A 17,918-nucleotide genomic window follows, 5' to 3' on the forward strand; every position below is an offset into this window, starting at 1 on the left:
GACATTTAAAATGGGAAGTAGAGATGATTTTTTCCGTAGATAACACATACGCCTCCTTCGTGTCCTTTCGCTTTAATTAATGGACAGTCTCGCGTCTCTTAGGGTAGACACAATGCAAACTCTCGTAATAATCAACGGCGTAACGGTAGAAGTTCTTAATATGGATTCCGGCCATGGACACTGCCCACATAACGTGGCATGGTTCAGAAAAATATCCGTTCGTGTCGGGGAAACAGAAAGAGAGAGAGAGAGAGAGATTGCGGTGATAAATATTACGTAGGGACACCCGGTATGTAGAACGAAGAAAGGAAACACGAAGTGCATCGAAATGTACCAGAGAGAAAGAGAGAGAGAGAGAGAGAAAGAAGTTTCATCTCTTTCAATATTCTTTAAACCTTTTCTACTCTTTTTTTCTCTGAAGATAAAAATACGAAGTAATTTTCTATATATATGTATATTTGTTTCGAAAAAAAAAATTGATGAAACAATGTAGATATATGCGTACAGTTTTTTATTTTACATATAGGAGAGTAGAAAGAGAACAATGACGATAATGAACTTCCTAGATTTTATATCCTAATATATATGCGTATGTATAAAATAAAATAAAATAAAATTGTGTCGATTATCCGACCATCCGAAAGAATCCAAAGTTCTAACCAGAGGTGAAATCAATCGTCGTCGATTAAAAACAGAAAAAAAAAGAATGAAATGTTGAAACTTCGTGATAAATAAATATGTCAAACTCAGAAATTTTCCAGACACGACACGTATGTGTGCATGTATGTACTTTCTAGGTAAACGCTAAGTGACTCGACTTCCAAGCAAACTTCTCTTTCTCTTTCTCTCTCTCTTTCTCTCTTGAGTAGGTTGGTAGGTTGCATCGTACGAGTCAGATAGAAAATAAGGTGGGACCTAACAGCAACGGCAGCAGCAGCAGCAGCAGCAAAAGCAACGCATCGATGGACTCTTCGTAAGAACCATTACGAGACCCACGAGCACGGATCTCTCTCGTTTCCTTTTTTGGCGCATCCTCGAGAACACCGTTCTCGCCTTTTATCTGTCGACGCGTGTGCTCGAGAGAACTCGGAAGTTGCGAGGACACTTATTTTTACTTTCTTAAAAAAAAAAATGGAAAGAAAAAAGCGAAAAAGAAATTAAAAATTTAACGAAAAAAAAGAATAAGCAAATAAAAAATAAAATATAAAATATGCAATTGAAATATTTGTTAAGCAAAAAATTGTAAGTGGGAATTAGAATAAACTAATTGTCGTCTAATTTAATTACAAAGGAAAATAAATAAATAACTAAATAAATATTTACATAAATAATTCATTATATAACCGAACGAATTTTAAAAACATTTTTCATCCCTTTTCTCTCTCTCTTTCTCTCTCTCTCTCTCTCTCCTTCTTTTTCTACGTAAACGTTAACGTTTTCACGATAAATGGTTTCAACGCGTACATTCCTATCTCTCTCTCTCTTTCTTACATACACACACACACACATGTACATAGAGAGATGGAAAGAGAAAAAGAGAGAGAGAGAGAGAGATACTATGGCACGATAGAAAGAAAAATAAAACGCTTGTATGCACTTGGTCCGCGAGGAAGGCCGAAGATCAAAGCAAAAAGGAAAGGAGGCATGCCTGGTACGTCTCGAAGGTTCACCGATTTACGAGGAGTGTGAAGAACAAGAGAAAGAATAAGAGAGAAGAATAAAGAGAAAAGGGAGTGAACGAGTTGAAATCGAAGAGAGAGAAACATTATCTCTTTCTCTCTCTACCTCTGCTCGTTTTTGTACGGCTTTTCGCAGAGTTTCCTATGCCAAGTCAAACAAAACTGAAGACGACTTCCCGTCGTCGACGAGACGGATTTCCTTCTCTTTATGTGTGTGTGTGTGTATGTGTGAAAGATGAATTATCAAGTTTCAATACTATGAATGAGTAAAATAAATCAATTTTGACAAAAAATTCACAATACGATATTTACTTTTCTCATTCATTTCTTTTTTAATGATCAATAAAAAAATAATAATCGAAAACATACGACAAACCATAATTCAAATTGAATATTATGAATGAAAAATCAAACTGATTTAATAAATAATTGAAGAAATGTCTCATTTTTTATGTCCCATTTTTTCTCTCCCACTTTTCTTCTTTCTTTCTTTCTCTCATTAATCGTTATTTCGAATCGAAAGTAGATTAAAAAAATATATCTTTAGTATGTGAAACGATCGGACAAAAGAATGAAGCTAGATCGAATTTCAGATAATTTCCACCTACGTAGAGTGGCAATGGCCCTGACCATCGCGTCGTATCAAGGATCGTACTAGATAGCGTCTCTAATAAACGCGTATTAGACGCACATGCACGCTACATACCAAGAACAAGCGCATCCACAAATTATACATGTACATATTCCTATCTAATTCTATAGATACAATAATTGAAACGAAAGAAAAAAAAAACTAATTTACTGCGAAGCAAATTACAATTTCCATAATCCGTTCGTATTACTTTTCTTATCTTTAGTGTATATCTCAAATAATTTTGTTTTTCTTTATCTCTTTTTTCTCTTATTTTTTAATAATATTTCTGATAAAATAATGATTAGATTTTTTTGACTGGAAACGCGAAAGAAAGGTTATTAAAATATCTAATTTCCTAGTTTAGAGAGTCAACGTTACTGGATAGTCTTCGTTACTTGGAGCTTTCGAGCCCGAAGGCGATCGAATAACGACGAGTTAGAGTTAGAGAGAGAGAGAGAGAGAGAGAGAGAGAGAGAGAGAGAAAGAGAAAGAAAGAGAAAGAAAGAGAGAGAGAGAGAGAGAGAGAGAGAGACTTTACTTAGCCTGGATGGAACGAGAAAGGAGGATAATAAATATCCTCGAAGAATTTCATTTTGCTGAGATCTCTCATATTTTTTATCTTTCCCATTAATTTCGTTCTCGAGAGTATACAAAAAATAAAAAAAATATATGTAGTAAAAAGAACAAAAATTTTTCGAATACACGCGAGGCAGTAATGGCAAAGACACACGAATGTAATCGTCGGCATCGTTCGGTGGTTTTGCAAAGCTTCCGTCGTTGTTGCGTGGGCAAACTCAACAACGTTGACGACGAGGTAAATGTGTGGGTCGAAAGTCGAAGTCTCGACAACGACAACGACGACGACGACGACGACGACGACACCAACGTTGGATGATTTTCTACGGTTTCCATCGAACGAGAAAGAGAGAAGAAAAAAAAATAAATATAAAAAATTTCGTGTAAAAATATTCTGCGGGAGAGTTGAGTCTATAGATCTTTTTTCTCTTATATTCTCGACAAGTGTATTTTCATTATTTGGCCCATCTTATACCATACATGATAATGTAAAGTTTTCTTATATATATAAGTTACTATTTTGAGATAATATTTAAAAATAATAAAATTAAATATTTAGAATATAATTATATATACACATATGGGTAAATAATATGAGTTTTGAGATCTCGTATCTATTGAGAGAGAAAAACAGAAGAAGAAAAAGAAGAAAAAAAAAATATCGTAATCTTACCAAAATTAATCGTAGTATCCAGATCATTCGGCCGACGAGAGAAAAAAAAAGTATCCTTTTAAGAAATCTATTAAATTGATATCTAATCCTTTCTCACGTATATTTACAACTTAGTAAATCCGTGACTGGTTAATCGATCGCAGATCGATCGGGGTCATCGCGAAAACGTCGTCGTCGTCGTCGTCGTCGTCCTTTTGAACTTCGTTGTTCTCGCAAGGAAGACGAGATTCGCGAGGATGACCATGAGAATAATAAGGCACATCGCGAAGAAAGGAACGAACGAAGACTGATGTCTCAGTCTCTATAAGAAGCAGCACCCAACCGCTTTGCTCTAACTGCTACTGCTACTGCTACTGCTGCTGCTGCTATTGCTGCTGTTGGCTACTAAGAAAGAACGTTCGCACTGTTTCGTATGTGGATCGCGGTCCACGCACCGACGGCCACGTTAACTATTTAACGTCGACTTCGTTAAGCGTCTTACACAACGTTTTCAGAGTTTTAGTAAGATCTGTCTTACGTCCTACGTAACTTTTTCTTTTTTTTTTTCTTTCTTTCTTTTCCCCCATAACTTCATCGTCAATCAAGACATTTTATGAGGCATGATTTAAGAAAACATCTTAATCTATCTTTCCTCGTTTAGACAGCACTTACTACAAAAATTTATTTATACCGACATTAGTAGTGTCATTCCTCTGATCTCCGTTAACCTCGATTTACGATTTAAATTGATCCATGTCTCTTTTAATCGTCGAGGTCAATATCGACTAGATATTGTTGTACGTTGTACGTGCGAATGATTTTTTTTTATAAATTTAAATAAAAAATAATATGATGAATATCCTCTCTCTCTCTCTCTCTCTCTTTCCGAGAATGATCGAGAGTAGTTAAAAAGATCACGCAATAATCTACTACAGATAAGACGATGAAAGGGATCGCGATTGCTCTGGCTTCGCATACCTTCGATAGGTGCAAATTCTTCTTTAAGCTTCGTTCACACCAAACGTATGCACTTCGAGTAAAACTTATGTGTATCTCCGGGGAAGCCGAAGAAGCCGCTTAACGGATATTATCGACGAGCGATGGTGGTGGTGGTTGCTAGCTCGCATAATCCCTGCACGGACGCTAACTTCTATTGAAATCATATGCCGAGGTGAGCGCGTGCTTTACACACGAACCGTCTCGTATAATTTGCATATATAATGCGCTAATAATAAGATATATCGTTTCGCACACGATCCAGGAAGTACAAGTACCGGACGAGAGTTAAGTATTATCCTCATCCTTTCGAGATCGCTTAAGTCGAAAGAAAATGCGATTTCGAGTGTGAATCTATGAAAATTATATCGATTCTGCGCCAATAAAAAATCGTGTCCAGTGTCATTCGACGATCATTGACTAATTACTCCGTAGATACATACAAAATTAGATTATTGTATTCTACGTATGATTACACGTATGAAAGCACCGATTTATTACTACGTAGACTCCCTCATTGACTAACTTTTCCGTAGACTCAATTTTATTAAGAATTATTTTCTTTTTTTCTAACGTGTAATTAAATTTCTTTTAATTATAAAAAAATACTTTCGTAGAGAGTTCGCAAGATTTATAAGAAATTTTGGCAGGTTGGAAACACGTAGTAAATCTCGGAAGTAACATTCCAGGAATGCAAACACAAAAAGAGAAAGAGAAAAAGAGAGAAAGAGAAAGGGGTAAAAGGGAAGAACACAACACGTGCAAGCGGTTACACGCGAAAATAGCACAACAAATAAGATACGCACGCGGAAACGCATAGCTTTTGCAACATTCGCTGCACCCGCGCATTTTACACGTCCGATTAACGCTCAGAAGCGAACGCATGGCATCTGGCCTTTCGACTTTCTAATACTTTCATCATTCACCGATCTCACGACGAATTCAATGATCTTATACAACGCTAATTAAATATATCTAAAAATTATTTTAAAAGATCTAATCAATGAAATGAAGTTCTGTCGAAATTAATTTGTTACGATATCTATATATAATATACAGACACACATATATATGTATATATGCGTACAAAATTATTATTAATAAAAGATCTAATCAATGAAACACAATTCTAAATCGAAAGTGATTTATTTAAGATGTGCATGTGCGTTGTAAGAAATACGTAAAAAAATTTTGCAAAGACCCAATCGATATAATAGGAAATTTTAAATGGAAAGTAAACAATATCGATCTCGAATAGATCGAATAAGACACATGTCTGATAAAAAATTAGTAGAAAATCGGAAGTAAGGAAGTTCGATGGAGAAATCGAAAGAACAAATTTAAAGAAAAAATAATAAATAAATAAAAAGGCAAACGAGTCGGTAATGTAAAAACCGAGTAAGCGGAAATTCCAAGCGATTCTTATCTGACGATTCTCGTTCTCCTTTTTCTTCTTTCCTTCCTCTTCTTCGTTGAACGCAATGATCGTTTAAAGTCAAGACCGTCTGACCATGTCCACTTCGTTAATTACAACGGTGGGTTAACGACCGAGTAACGTAGCATAGATGGATAGATAGATAGATAAACAGATAGATAGATCGCCATATGTTTTCATACAATATAATATTTTGCAAAATTAAAAAATTCAAAAAATTTATTTTCTAATCTCTTTGGATCGATCTATCTCTTCTCTTTATAAAATTTATATCATTAAGTGGTCTCGACAATTTCGAGGGTCATTGACCCAAAGAATTTACCATAGCAACCAACTGAATTGCACTTTGAATTTCTTCTCTGACATCTGTTTCGACGCCTATGCACGTTATTACGCGTACCATGATATATATATATATATATATATATATATATATATATATATATATATATATATAGGTATTTATGCACATTCGCCCGTCGGCCATTTAAACGCATCGCAAACCTATACACGTATACATACGTATGAAGAGAGATTTGTTACACAGCATGTAACTTCTTCCGTACGTGTTAAGCCGCATAACGTAATTGCTAATAGCCATGTGATCTTGGTTCGTTTTCGATGTTGTTTTAAGTGAAATTCAAAAAAAAATTACAAGAAGAAAAAGAAGAAAAACGACAATGATTTTACAGTAAAAGAAGATCGAATAAATAATCACGCTTAATTATTAAATCCAATCAAACAATTATCAAATAACTCGTTTCTTGTATTGAAAATAAAATTTGATATGTATTAACGATACGATTGATGGCTATAAATTTTCGAGCCAATGACTCGATATACGATTACGTACATATGACGTTGAAAAGAAAAGGATAAAGACGAAAGAATATGATCGATAGAGGAAGAAGAGAAGCAGAGAAAGAGAAGGTCTTGAGTACCGAGTACGTACATATTCTGTTCGTAGTAAAAGAGACCTGCAGAGAGCCGTTTAGCGCTATATTTATATACTTCAAAGCTATTGGTCGGACCTATGAGACTGCAAAAGCGCATCGTTACGTTTCCTGATTTCGTACTGACCTCGTTTCCCCTCCTTGTAATCTCGTGCACCCTGGAATGCAGTCTTTAAGATCGGTGAAATCTATTGAACGTTCTTCCGTCAAATTATTTTATTGCATCGTTGCACTCAATGTGATGCGCGTGTATGTGTGTGAATAAAAAAGAAAAGAATGCAATTAACGATTGAAGAAAAAGAACACAAAAAAAAGATGATAATGATATAATACGCATCCTTGATCATCGTATGATTTCTTCATACGCTTTCTATACATTTTCTGTATTTTATTCTATCAATATATCGAACGAGGTGATAAAAGAACATTATAATTATGGATAGAGTAAATAGAAGAGGGGGAAAGTAGAAAAACTAGAAGAAGATATATCACTATTGTCGTCGATTAAAAAATATATCTTGAATCGATCCGATTTCATAGACGTTAATTAACGTTAATTAACATTAATTAAGGCAGCCATTCCCAGGATATCTCTTCTTGTATGGTATCTACGTCTTTTTATATTTTCACAGCCTGACACCGAGAGAAGAATATGTTCACCTTGCGACGAAATGAAAAAAAAAAAAAAAAAAAACGAGAAAGAGAGATAGATAGATAGATGAATAGAGAGGGAGAAGGGGAGAGAGAGAGAAAGAGAGAAATTAATTCATAAAATAGTTCCATCTAATGATGCGTTAGCTACAAAATGTTGCGAGTATGATTGTACATTTTGTGTTGTTCTTTTTTTTTTTTATTCGTCGAAACGTATATGAAACAAAACAAACATTGAAACATTTCTGAGCCTTTTTTCCGGTGATAGCGATATCCAAACAATAATAATCACATACAAATATACCATGTAAACAAAGAACTTCATTTCTTAGACCCTATGCTTTAAGGACGATAAGGTTATCTATTGAATAAGCTCAGCTGAGTAATCAAAAAACCAAGACGACAAAAGTGGTTTGAAAAATTTACGCTTTTCTGTTTATCAATTTTATAAGAAATAATCGAACTTTTGATAAACAATAAAAAAATGAAAGAGAATATTAAACAAAAACAAAAAATTAATATAGATATATTTCGATTTAAAAAGAATCTACGATATCTCTTTCCAATGCTCTCGAACATTTGTACACATATAATATTTGTACGAATTATTAAATAGTTAAACGCATAGTCTTTGTTTCTTCTATTATAACACGTTAATACGACGTACATACATATGAATGATCAAACAATAGACAGACAGACAGACAGAGAGAGAGAGAGAGAGAGAGAGAGAGAGAGAGAGAGAGAGAGAGAGAGAGAGATACAAAGGTAACATCGAGTAACAAGTGTAACTGCATACACGTGTGCATTCACGATGCAGCTCGGTTACAAATCTTTCGGTCGTTAGGAGAAGTCAGATGTGAGGAAGGGAGAGAGGAGGGGGAGAAAGAGGGGGTGAGAGATCGACGATGCATATTGCAACGTCGAGGGATAATTATTTATGAAGTAGAGAAGAAACACGAAGGCACGTATACTCCCAAAGGAAAGTCGTTATTGCGGATAATGGTACTAATAAATCGTGAATAAGTATGAAAGTGTGTGTGTCTGTATCTACTTTTGAGCTTTAAACATTGAGATAAAGATAATACATTGTAAGAACACCCACTCACACACCCACGCAAAACGCAGTTAGACTCGATCGGTACAGGTAAAATCAAAAGTCAATTTTCATATCTCGATTTCGTCATTCACAATAAATATATCTGTTTCCTTTCTTTCGGAGGGAGAGAAGAAAAAAAGAAAGAAAAGTATTCAAATTGATTACTTTGTTATCGTTGATCTTTCCACCGTAAGAATAAAACGATTGTTTTAATGAGAAATACTTCTTACATAGTATTCTTAAAATTAATGTTATCTTTTTTCATTATAATATCTTCACTCTTTGAAAATGGCAGGAGTTTCATTGAGAAACTGAAACGGGTCTCTGATGGTAATTAAGCAAATGCTCAAGGGTATTTCTTATGTTCATTAAATATCCGCATTCTTTGAACAGAATAGAAAAATGCATCTTAACCATAACTTTTCTTTTTTATATTTTTTCTTCCTTGTTTTTTCTTTCCTTTTTTTTTATTTATTACTCTAATATACAAAAGAATACAGTCCATTATTATAATTTATTTTTATTCAACTAATTGATTTTCCGTATAATATCTTTTTAATTATTCTACGTATATACTTTCTAATCAACTTAATAAAACAAAACAAAATAAAAAAAAAAACAGGACGAATATAAAAATAATCATATGTGATCGAGGTAAAAATTCTTGAAAATATTAGCCTACGTGACACCATATAAGTACACGTTCGGTTTTCACGATTTCGATCCGCCTACGATAAAATTTAACGTGAAAGTTTCTTTTCGATGCTTTATGAATATTTCTTTCTTTTTTTCTTTTCTTTTTAAGCCGTCGACATATAACTAAATAAACACGCACGATATACAAAGACATCGATTGGAAGATTCTCGCGAAGAGAGAAACATGATGGAAGAGAAGAAACATCTGTTAGGATCTAAGTATGTAACTATACTAGCTCGTAATAGAACACGTAGAAGATGTATTAGAAGATCGAGGCAAGAACGAATTTCATTCTAAAAAAAAATCTCGTTGAATATAGTACACGTACAGAATGGGACAAAAGTTTCTAGGCTTGTAATTTTACAATCTGAAAAAAAGAAAAGAAAAGAAAAGAAAAAAAAAATAAAGAAATTATCCTATAAAAAATCTCGAAAAAAATATTTCATTTTTTAAAATCTTGGCCCATCCTGCAGAACAGTCGCAATTCATCAACTACGTTACAAATATAAAACGATAAAGCCAATTACGAAGGAGATAGGTAATAGTTATAAACAAGTTAGGTTTTCGTGGACAGTTACTTTTAGTTCTGTTCTTCGAGTAGGTAGCTGATCGTCATACCAAACCTACGCTATTTCGACAAAGCCTGTGGAATACAAACTGAAAGGAAGCGAACTGGCTACGTGAGTAAAACGCGTATGTGTATGTGATTATCCTGTCAATTAAGTTGTGCCTAGAAGTCGACGACGTTGAGAAAAACGATTTTAAAATTAATGGGTGCTTAATATAAAAATAAATAAACGTAATATTATTCGATCTACGATTAGTGAATTAATACCAATGATAATAATGAATACATAAAAAAATTCTTAGACTTATAATTTTGTAATCCGATAAAAAATATCGTTAAAAAAAATCTTGGAAAAACGTAATTCGTTTTTAATATCATCTAAGAATCATCTTCTATTATTATATCACTCGAACATAAAGTTTCGTTGAAACGTTTAAAACACTTTGTATATAATTAAGTATAAAATTAAATCTAATGAAATTTAATGAAAACGTATAATTATTAATTCTAATTAATAAGAAAATAATTGAGAGAAATGATCTATTCTAAAGTCAATCGTTCGATAGACGAAAGCGAAATCGCGTCCTTGACACTATTTTACTTCGTGACCAGATTCAGCATCCAGCATCTAACGACGAGGACGACAAATCTGTCGGAGAAGCCATTTCCTTCTAATACTATAGTACGTATGTGTATATATATATATTTATATATATTATCTCGTTGAGAGAAGTCGTCTCACTCAACACCTGCAACTTTAGATTATACGATATATCGATCGTTTCTAACGTCATTTCTAATGTCTCTACTTTCGATATTTACTACGAAGACCGCATGAATGAAATCTACATACAACCCAGATACATTTGTCGTTTAAAGGACAATTTATAATAACACTAAATGTTTGTTTTTTTTTATCTTCGAAATGATTCCCAACAAGTTGAATGTTATGGAAATTACGTCAATACTAATGCTTAGATTTCTTTCTTAGAAATAATTGCAAAACTAATGATATACTTTCTAATTAAGAATAAAATTTAATATAAATATATCTAAGCTATAACATCAATTCGAATAAGAGCATTAAATGTGTTAATTAACAAAGAATCTTTATATACTAATCAATATCTTACATTAGATTTTTTTTTCTTAATATCTAGAAAACGAGGTTTGTATAATTTTGTAATTGAAATAAAATCGAACAATTAACAATCTTAAATTATTTTTAGCATTTCCATCCATCCATTAGTATTACAATCTAGGTTTTGTTCTCAGTCTTCTTCAGTAGTTTGCATCTCTGTTAGTCGTTTGCATTTTAATCAATCCAACTTTTCTTCTTGAAGTTTTCATAAAGAAATGGATTTCAACGAGGTTAGTTTATCACGCTAACATTCAACCCCTATTAGTCGCCTTTTACGACAAGCAGGGGATACTGTGGGTATATTCTATCCCCTACCCACAGGGGAAAAATGCACTCACATATAATACGCAAATAATTATATTACAGAATAAGGAAAAAAGAAAATTACGTTTTTACGCAGATTAAAATAAAAATATTTCATTGTCGAGAGTGTCGAATAGTATAATTTCGTTTTATTTCCGCATTACGATATTGAATTCCTCTATCTCTTTTTTTTTTCTCTAGAAAGAAATATGTAAGTTAACAACTTACGTAAATGGTAGTGACCGTCGCATTTCTAATCATGTCTCTGACGTCGTCCATCTCTCTTCTGGATGCTCCAGGCGTCGTAGTCGGCGCCAGCATCACTTCACTCGCCATATCTTCTAATCTTCTAATGTTTCTTCTCTATCTCTCTTATCTTTTTTCTTTTTTTATATATAACACTTAATATCACCGTGACACAATGCATAAAATAACAATAATAATAACAATATATGTGTTAAAAATTAATAAGCGAAGATTACGATTGGATTTCACTTGGAAATCATCATTTCCATTACGAGTTCCTCGTTCTTCGAAAACTCGCATACCGATTAACACACTTATTCCTGCCTGTTGTATTTACCATCTTACTTCTTCGAGAGTCAATATACGAATACCACGATGTTTAAAAGGAGACATTGATAGTTGTACAATTTGGCTTGCGAATAATAACACGCGTCTCTTTCCCTCTCTCTTTTTGTTTACATATCTCTCTCTCTCTCTCTCTCTCTGTTTTTCTATCGTGGCACTGTTCCAACGCGTTTCAAGCAAAATTCTCGGAACTTCTGTAAAAGGACGATAAGGAACACACATAGGACACACGTAAACACAATATATTCTCAAATAAATATATACGTAAATTATTATGTTCCTTTCTAATACATTATAAAAAGACAGAAAGAGAGAGAGAGAGAGAGAAAAAAAAGGAGGAGAGCTTTCACATTAATATCCTTGAAAAATATTGTTCCACAATAACAACAAAACTTCACTGAATTCTTCGCACTATTAAATTCCCATTGAAAATAAAAAATATCCTGGACAGGTGCACAAGAATGATAGAGAAGAAAAAAAAAGAGTTAAAAAATATAACTAACGTTTAAAAAAAATAGAATAGTTCTCGCTCGACGTTTGAGAGAATACTAGAAGCGAAACGCAGCCTTCGTTCGTTCGTTCGTTCGTTCTTTCTCTCTCTATCTTTATCTATACCTCCTTTCTCTTTCTCTCTCTCTCTCTCGCGGTCGCGTGAGTCAGCTGCTTCGCTACGTATCATCGTCTCTTTCTCTCTCACTCTCTCTTACTCCCTCTATATAATGTGAATATGTATCTATGCACATGAGAAAAGGAAGGGAAACCAACGCGAAAAGAAGAAGGGAGGAAAAGAGGGAGAAGGAGAGGTGAGAGACAGGGAAAGGGAAGAGGAGGAGGAGAGACACTATGATTCTCTTTCCCTCCATGTAATCTTGAAACCAGAATACGAACTTTCAACGAGACAACTCGGAGACGATCCTCCTCTTTTTCTTTCTTTCTTTCTTTCTTCTTCTTCTCCTCCTCCTCTTCTACCAGAATCTTTTATTTATCTTATTTCTTAAGATCGTATAGTTCAATGAAACGAAACACCGAGAATGAGACCTAATTTTGCTCTTAAACCTGTACGCTAATCTCTATTAAATATTTTTTATATGTTACTCCTTTATTAATCATTTTTGCATAAAATTGCTGGACGTTTACAAATCCAATCGCGTAATACATATAAAAATATATATACGTATGTATAAAAAATGATATTTCGATAACATTCATACACTTTTCTTCGTTATAATAAATCACAAAAGGAAAATAAAAAATCGATCATTCTTTAACGATCGTGTGAAAATCATAATAATTAATCGTTACCGTGCAACGATCCTATGAGAATGTGAGAGAAAGTTTAACGAAGAAAAGTTTAACAAAAAGTAAGAATGGAAAGCTCTTGATTTCTTTTCCATGGTGTGTGTATGTCCTAGGCAACTAAACGTCCAGTTATGCGGCACAACAATTTTTATTCTTATCCGTGCGAACGCAGAAGGACTCACGAGGCGACTTTGCTTGGCCTCTCTTTCTTTTATACTACTATGAAGCGTGTCTTTCGTTGTATAACAATGATAATTACAGTCACGATCCTCCCCGACGACGTTTTCCTTTCGTTACACCAGCCAATTGCATTAATTACGAACTAGATGATGCACGAAACAACGTTTATTCTATAGAATCAGACACTCTTCACATTTTTTTTTCAAATTATTTATATTTATACATCTCATATATTAATAAATATTTTTTTTTAATTTTATTTCTACAGAAAATTATAAGATGCAAATCAATGTAATATGGATCATTGTAAATCCGCATACGTATTAATTATAAACGGGATAAGTTTATTCTATAGAACGAGACTTTGTATGTATTCAAATTATTTACATCGTAGATTAATAAATATTGTATTATTTTCTTTTTCTCTTCTTTTTAATTTGTTCATATAGATCGATGTATTTGTAATTTTGTAAATCGAAAGAATCTCTAAATAAAATAAAAGTAAATTATATAAATTACGATTAGCTGTTTCATTCGAACAATCTAATCCCTTTTAAAAGATTCCCTGATCTTTCTCGATCACGATCTAACTGATCTAGGTTTAGACACGATCGTCTTCAATTCCTGCATTTCCGAGAAAGCACGACACGAAGTAATAGCCTGAGAGTGTGGGTCACGAGCACGTTAATTGCCACGTAAGGAACGCGAAGGTACACCATGACTATTTATTTTACTTTTTTTTCTTTTTTTCTTTTTTTCCTTCCTTCTACTCTAGCCTATTCCTATAAGTGGTCGAACGAGAAAGGATAAATCTCGATGCAGGTGCACCGGAAAAACTTTGAAGTCAAGTTTTTCTAAACCATCATTCGGATCGATCGATCGATCTTTTCAAGATCACTGGAGCAGGTACTGAATTAATTAGTTTCTCTTTTTCAGTCGATTATACTACAAATTGAAAAGGATTTTTTATTTCTTTTTTTCATCTTGTGCGATTTGATCGTTTCATAAAGAAAAAGAAAAAAGAAATAAGGAAATAAAAAAATGAATTAGCTAATAAAACTAAGCTTTCGATCTGTATTACCATTTCTTCAAAAGTTATAACAGTTTTCTATCTTATCGATAAGCAAATAATCGTAGATGTTCTACTTGTTATGAAATATCAAACCTTGATCAATGTTTCATGTTTCATAATAAGTAGAATGTTTAATTTTGAGATGCTACCTAATTAAAAAAGATATAGAAAGATATATATCTCTAGATTCGTTACAAATTGTGATATCATTTCGATATGCTGACCCCTGATGCAAAACGATATGTATAATCCACGATAAGTTACGAAAGATAAAACATGATCAGTTTTATTGAATCTCTATGAAAACTGAAACTTCGAACGCAAAACGAATAACGCCGAAGTTAAATCTTATCAAATGTTAAACAAGGAAAATAAAATACTTTTCATGAAATTTTACTATTGATAACTTTCTTTCCATTTCGAGTTTTATCATTATCGAGCGCCGATAAGATCGTTAAACTGTTAGTTATATACGTTTATCTCGAATCTATTTTTGCACACGCACACGTTTACACATGAACGTACGTAGATATAAATCTACGTATTAAAAGAATGACGATTTTTAACTGACTTCGTTTATATAATCATTAAAAAAAATGATTAAATAAATAAATTAATTAAATAAATTAGTAATAATTAAACGACTGCATGCATAAAATCGGTCGGTAAAACATATTTTTCAATTGATACATATGAAAATCGTTTGAAATGCAGAATTATTACTAAAGAAAAAATATTAAATGCGACTATAGTAGTTCCTTGCGAGTATGAAAATTAGAGAGACACACCTAAGATTAGACGTCCGTATTAGTTTCCGCTACATTAATCGGCGGAAATGATCGAGACTCGAAGACCCCTCTAAGACTCGTTGATAAGATCACCTTTGATTAACGTATAGCTACATGTGTACATACATACGCACGATTTTTTTCAACTCGGTCGGTAATATCGTAATCTGAGAAAAATATACATTTTTTTGTTTACTTATAAATAAATGGAGAAATTTTTAAAGATGAATTATTGATCACTTTCCAAAGATTGAAACAACAGATTTTGTCATTTCAATCGATGAAAAACGTTCCTTTTACTAGATGCTACTGCTATGAGTGCTATTAATCAACGCAATTGAAGAAGCTCGTGCCAAAGAAATTTATAATTACAAATACCTCTTCTTTATCTATCTATCTATCAATCTATCTATCTATCTAGCTACCTATTTATCTTTCTTCTTCAAGTTGTCTATTGTACTTGATTGTATACCAAGATTTCATTCCAACGTAATAATAACAGATGACGTCGAGAAACGTCTTAATCATCGATTTGAATATCCCGCCAATCCTTCATTTTGTTTCGTTTTTTTTTTTTTAATAATTATTGGAAAGTAATTTCCTCTCCAACGTTCGAAGCGTTAACAGATTATAATTCGGTTCTCGTACATGTTGAGAGAGTTCGCGAGTGATAACAAAGTAACTAGTTTGTAGTTAGTTATTGGCTTCTGCCTTCGGGACACACTTTTCCTTCCGTCGAAGTTAACACCTCCTAGCTTTCTCGTACGATACAGAATTCGCGATGGCTTTAGCAAAAGGAATGAAAGAAGAAACGTCTTTAGCATTGGACGAATGCCAAAGCATTGAAAAAGAAAAAGAAGAAAAAGAAAAAGAAGGAGAGGTAGAAGAAGAAGTTGACAATGAGGTCGCTATGACGTTCGAGTATCGATTGTTTATTCGTTCGAAGTTCTAAAGAAAATTTATATTTCCCGCGAAATAAAAATACCGAGCGTGCTAACAAGGAAACCAAATTGACAAGTAATAAGACTCGAATTATTAATCGATTTTGAATAAAAGAAAATCGAACGAAATATATATATATTTTTTTTTCAGACGAGAAGAAATCTCCGTTCGTTAGCAGTAACAGCAGACAGGTATATAACACGTTCGTTTCGTCGTTCGCAATATATAACCTTGTGCACAGGAAACGAACGCCATATTCGTCATAGCGTCACAGCTCGGGAATAGCTTTACTACCGTCTGTACGAGACCGCCGCATGACTGCTTCTGTCTTTATCTTCCTTCATACCCTTTCTTTTTTCTTACCCGATTCACAATCGAATTGTTTCTATTGCATGATTTTTAACTTACGATATTTCAGAGATACGCGTATACAAATTTATCTGCGATTATTTCGTCATAGTGAAATAAATTTCAAAAGGATCTTTGTTGGCAGGCATGACTTATGTAATTAGATCTAACTACTACTGTATAAATTTCAAGTTTATAATAATATATCTAACTAATAATTAACTTTGGTTTAAATATATAATAATTTTTTATCTACGCTCCTTTTTACCGACAAAGTAAAAAACATTTCGCCCTAAATTCACGAACGATTCGTGCCACCGTAATCTCGTCTGTAATTTCTCGACGTTCGATCGATCTTCGAGTGATCGATAAACGGTCAAAGATCTGGAGTAAGGATCGAAAGCGGGTTACTACCAGCTTTCACTCTTTTCCAACCAGTTGCAATCGCGAAAACGTAATACAATGCATACTTACGTACATGGATACATACGATTAATTTTTAATCGTCACAAAGTACGAAATAAAAATCAATGAAAAAAACATTCGAGATAGTTCGCAAAATACTAATATAAACTTACGAGAATTCAAGATTTCTTAGCAAACAAACGAGAGATTCTAGCTTCGTGTCACCGTACATTACAAAATGCCGGCTCCTATTCACCCTTTACGCGATAACTCTGCTTACTTAACCTATCAGCACGTACCGGAAAGCAGTAAATTCGTTGCACATGGATGACGAAATCTTTCTTTAAAGATTTCCTTTGAAAATCGATATGATGTTCACATAGTAAGATGATCGAAATAACAGTAATAGTAATAATAATAATAAAGAAAATAAAACTAACCTGTCGCGAGTCGTAAGCGTCCGAGAAATGTTCGGCATCTCCCCCGGCCAATTGATACTGTTGTTGTTGTTGTTGCTGTTGCAGATGATGCTCGCCAGCGGGTCCTTTACGTCGATCGTCACCCGCGTTGCGATCCATGTCGTCGAAACCATGGACGACCCTGTCGGCCAGGCCGTTGCAGGTCGTCGAATCCTTCCCTCCTCCTCCTCCTCCTCCTCCTCTTCTTCCTCCTCCTCCTCCTCCTCCTCCTCTTCTTCCTCTTCCTTCACCCTCGTCCTCGACACCGCTTCCGCTGCTTTGCTCTTGACGAAGAGGCGCGAGATCGCCCACAACATTCAACGTTTCTACTGTCTGATATTAATACCACACTGCATCCAAGTGATTTTCTTTTTTCCTCGAAAGGACAACGATAAACCTTTTCCACTGGTCCTTGTCCTCGTCATAACACACCCGACGATATTTTTTAGAT

At 33.8% G+C, this 17,918-nt stretch overlaps 1 protein-coding gene across 15 annotated transcripts in view; it reads right to left on the reverse strand.

The window, feature by feature from the left end:
• The window catches only part of LOC127070814 (patronin), a 42,158-nt gene extending 24,493 nt beyond the window's left edge, over window positions 1-17,665 (reverse strand). For 13 of the 15 annotated variants that reach the window (XM_051009269.1, XM_051009267.1, XM_051009274.1 and 10 more), the window contains exon 1: window positions 17,450-17,665. In XM_051009269.1, coding sequence (XP_050865226.1) covers window positions 17,450-17,587 — 138 coding nt within the window. In that variant the 5' untranslated portion in view covers window positions 17,588-17,665. Of the gene's footprint in view, window positions 1-3,562; window positions 4,093-11,612; window positions 12,932-17,449 lie in introns of those variants that run through there. The other 2 variants (XM_051009265.1, XM_051009271.1) reach the window with 2 other exon arrangements.
• Window positions 17,666-17,918: the final 253 nt, after the last annotated feature.

The sequence above is a fragment of the Vespula vulgaris genome, chromosome 19 (assembly GCF_905475345.1).
Source record: "Vespula vulgaris chromosome 19, iyVesVulg1.1, whole genome shotgun sequence".
Classification (NCBI taxonomy): domain Eukaryota; kingdom Metazoa; phylum Arthropoda; class Insecta; order Hymenoptera; family Vespidae; genus Vespula; species Vespula vulgaris.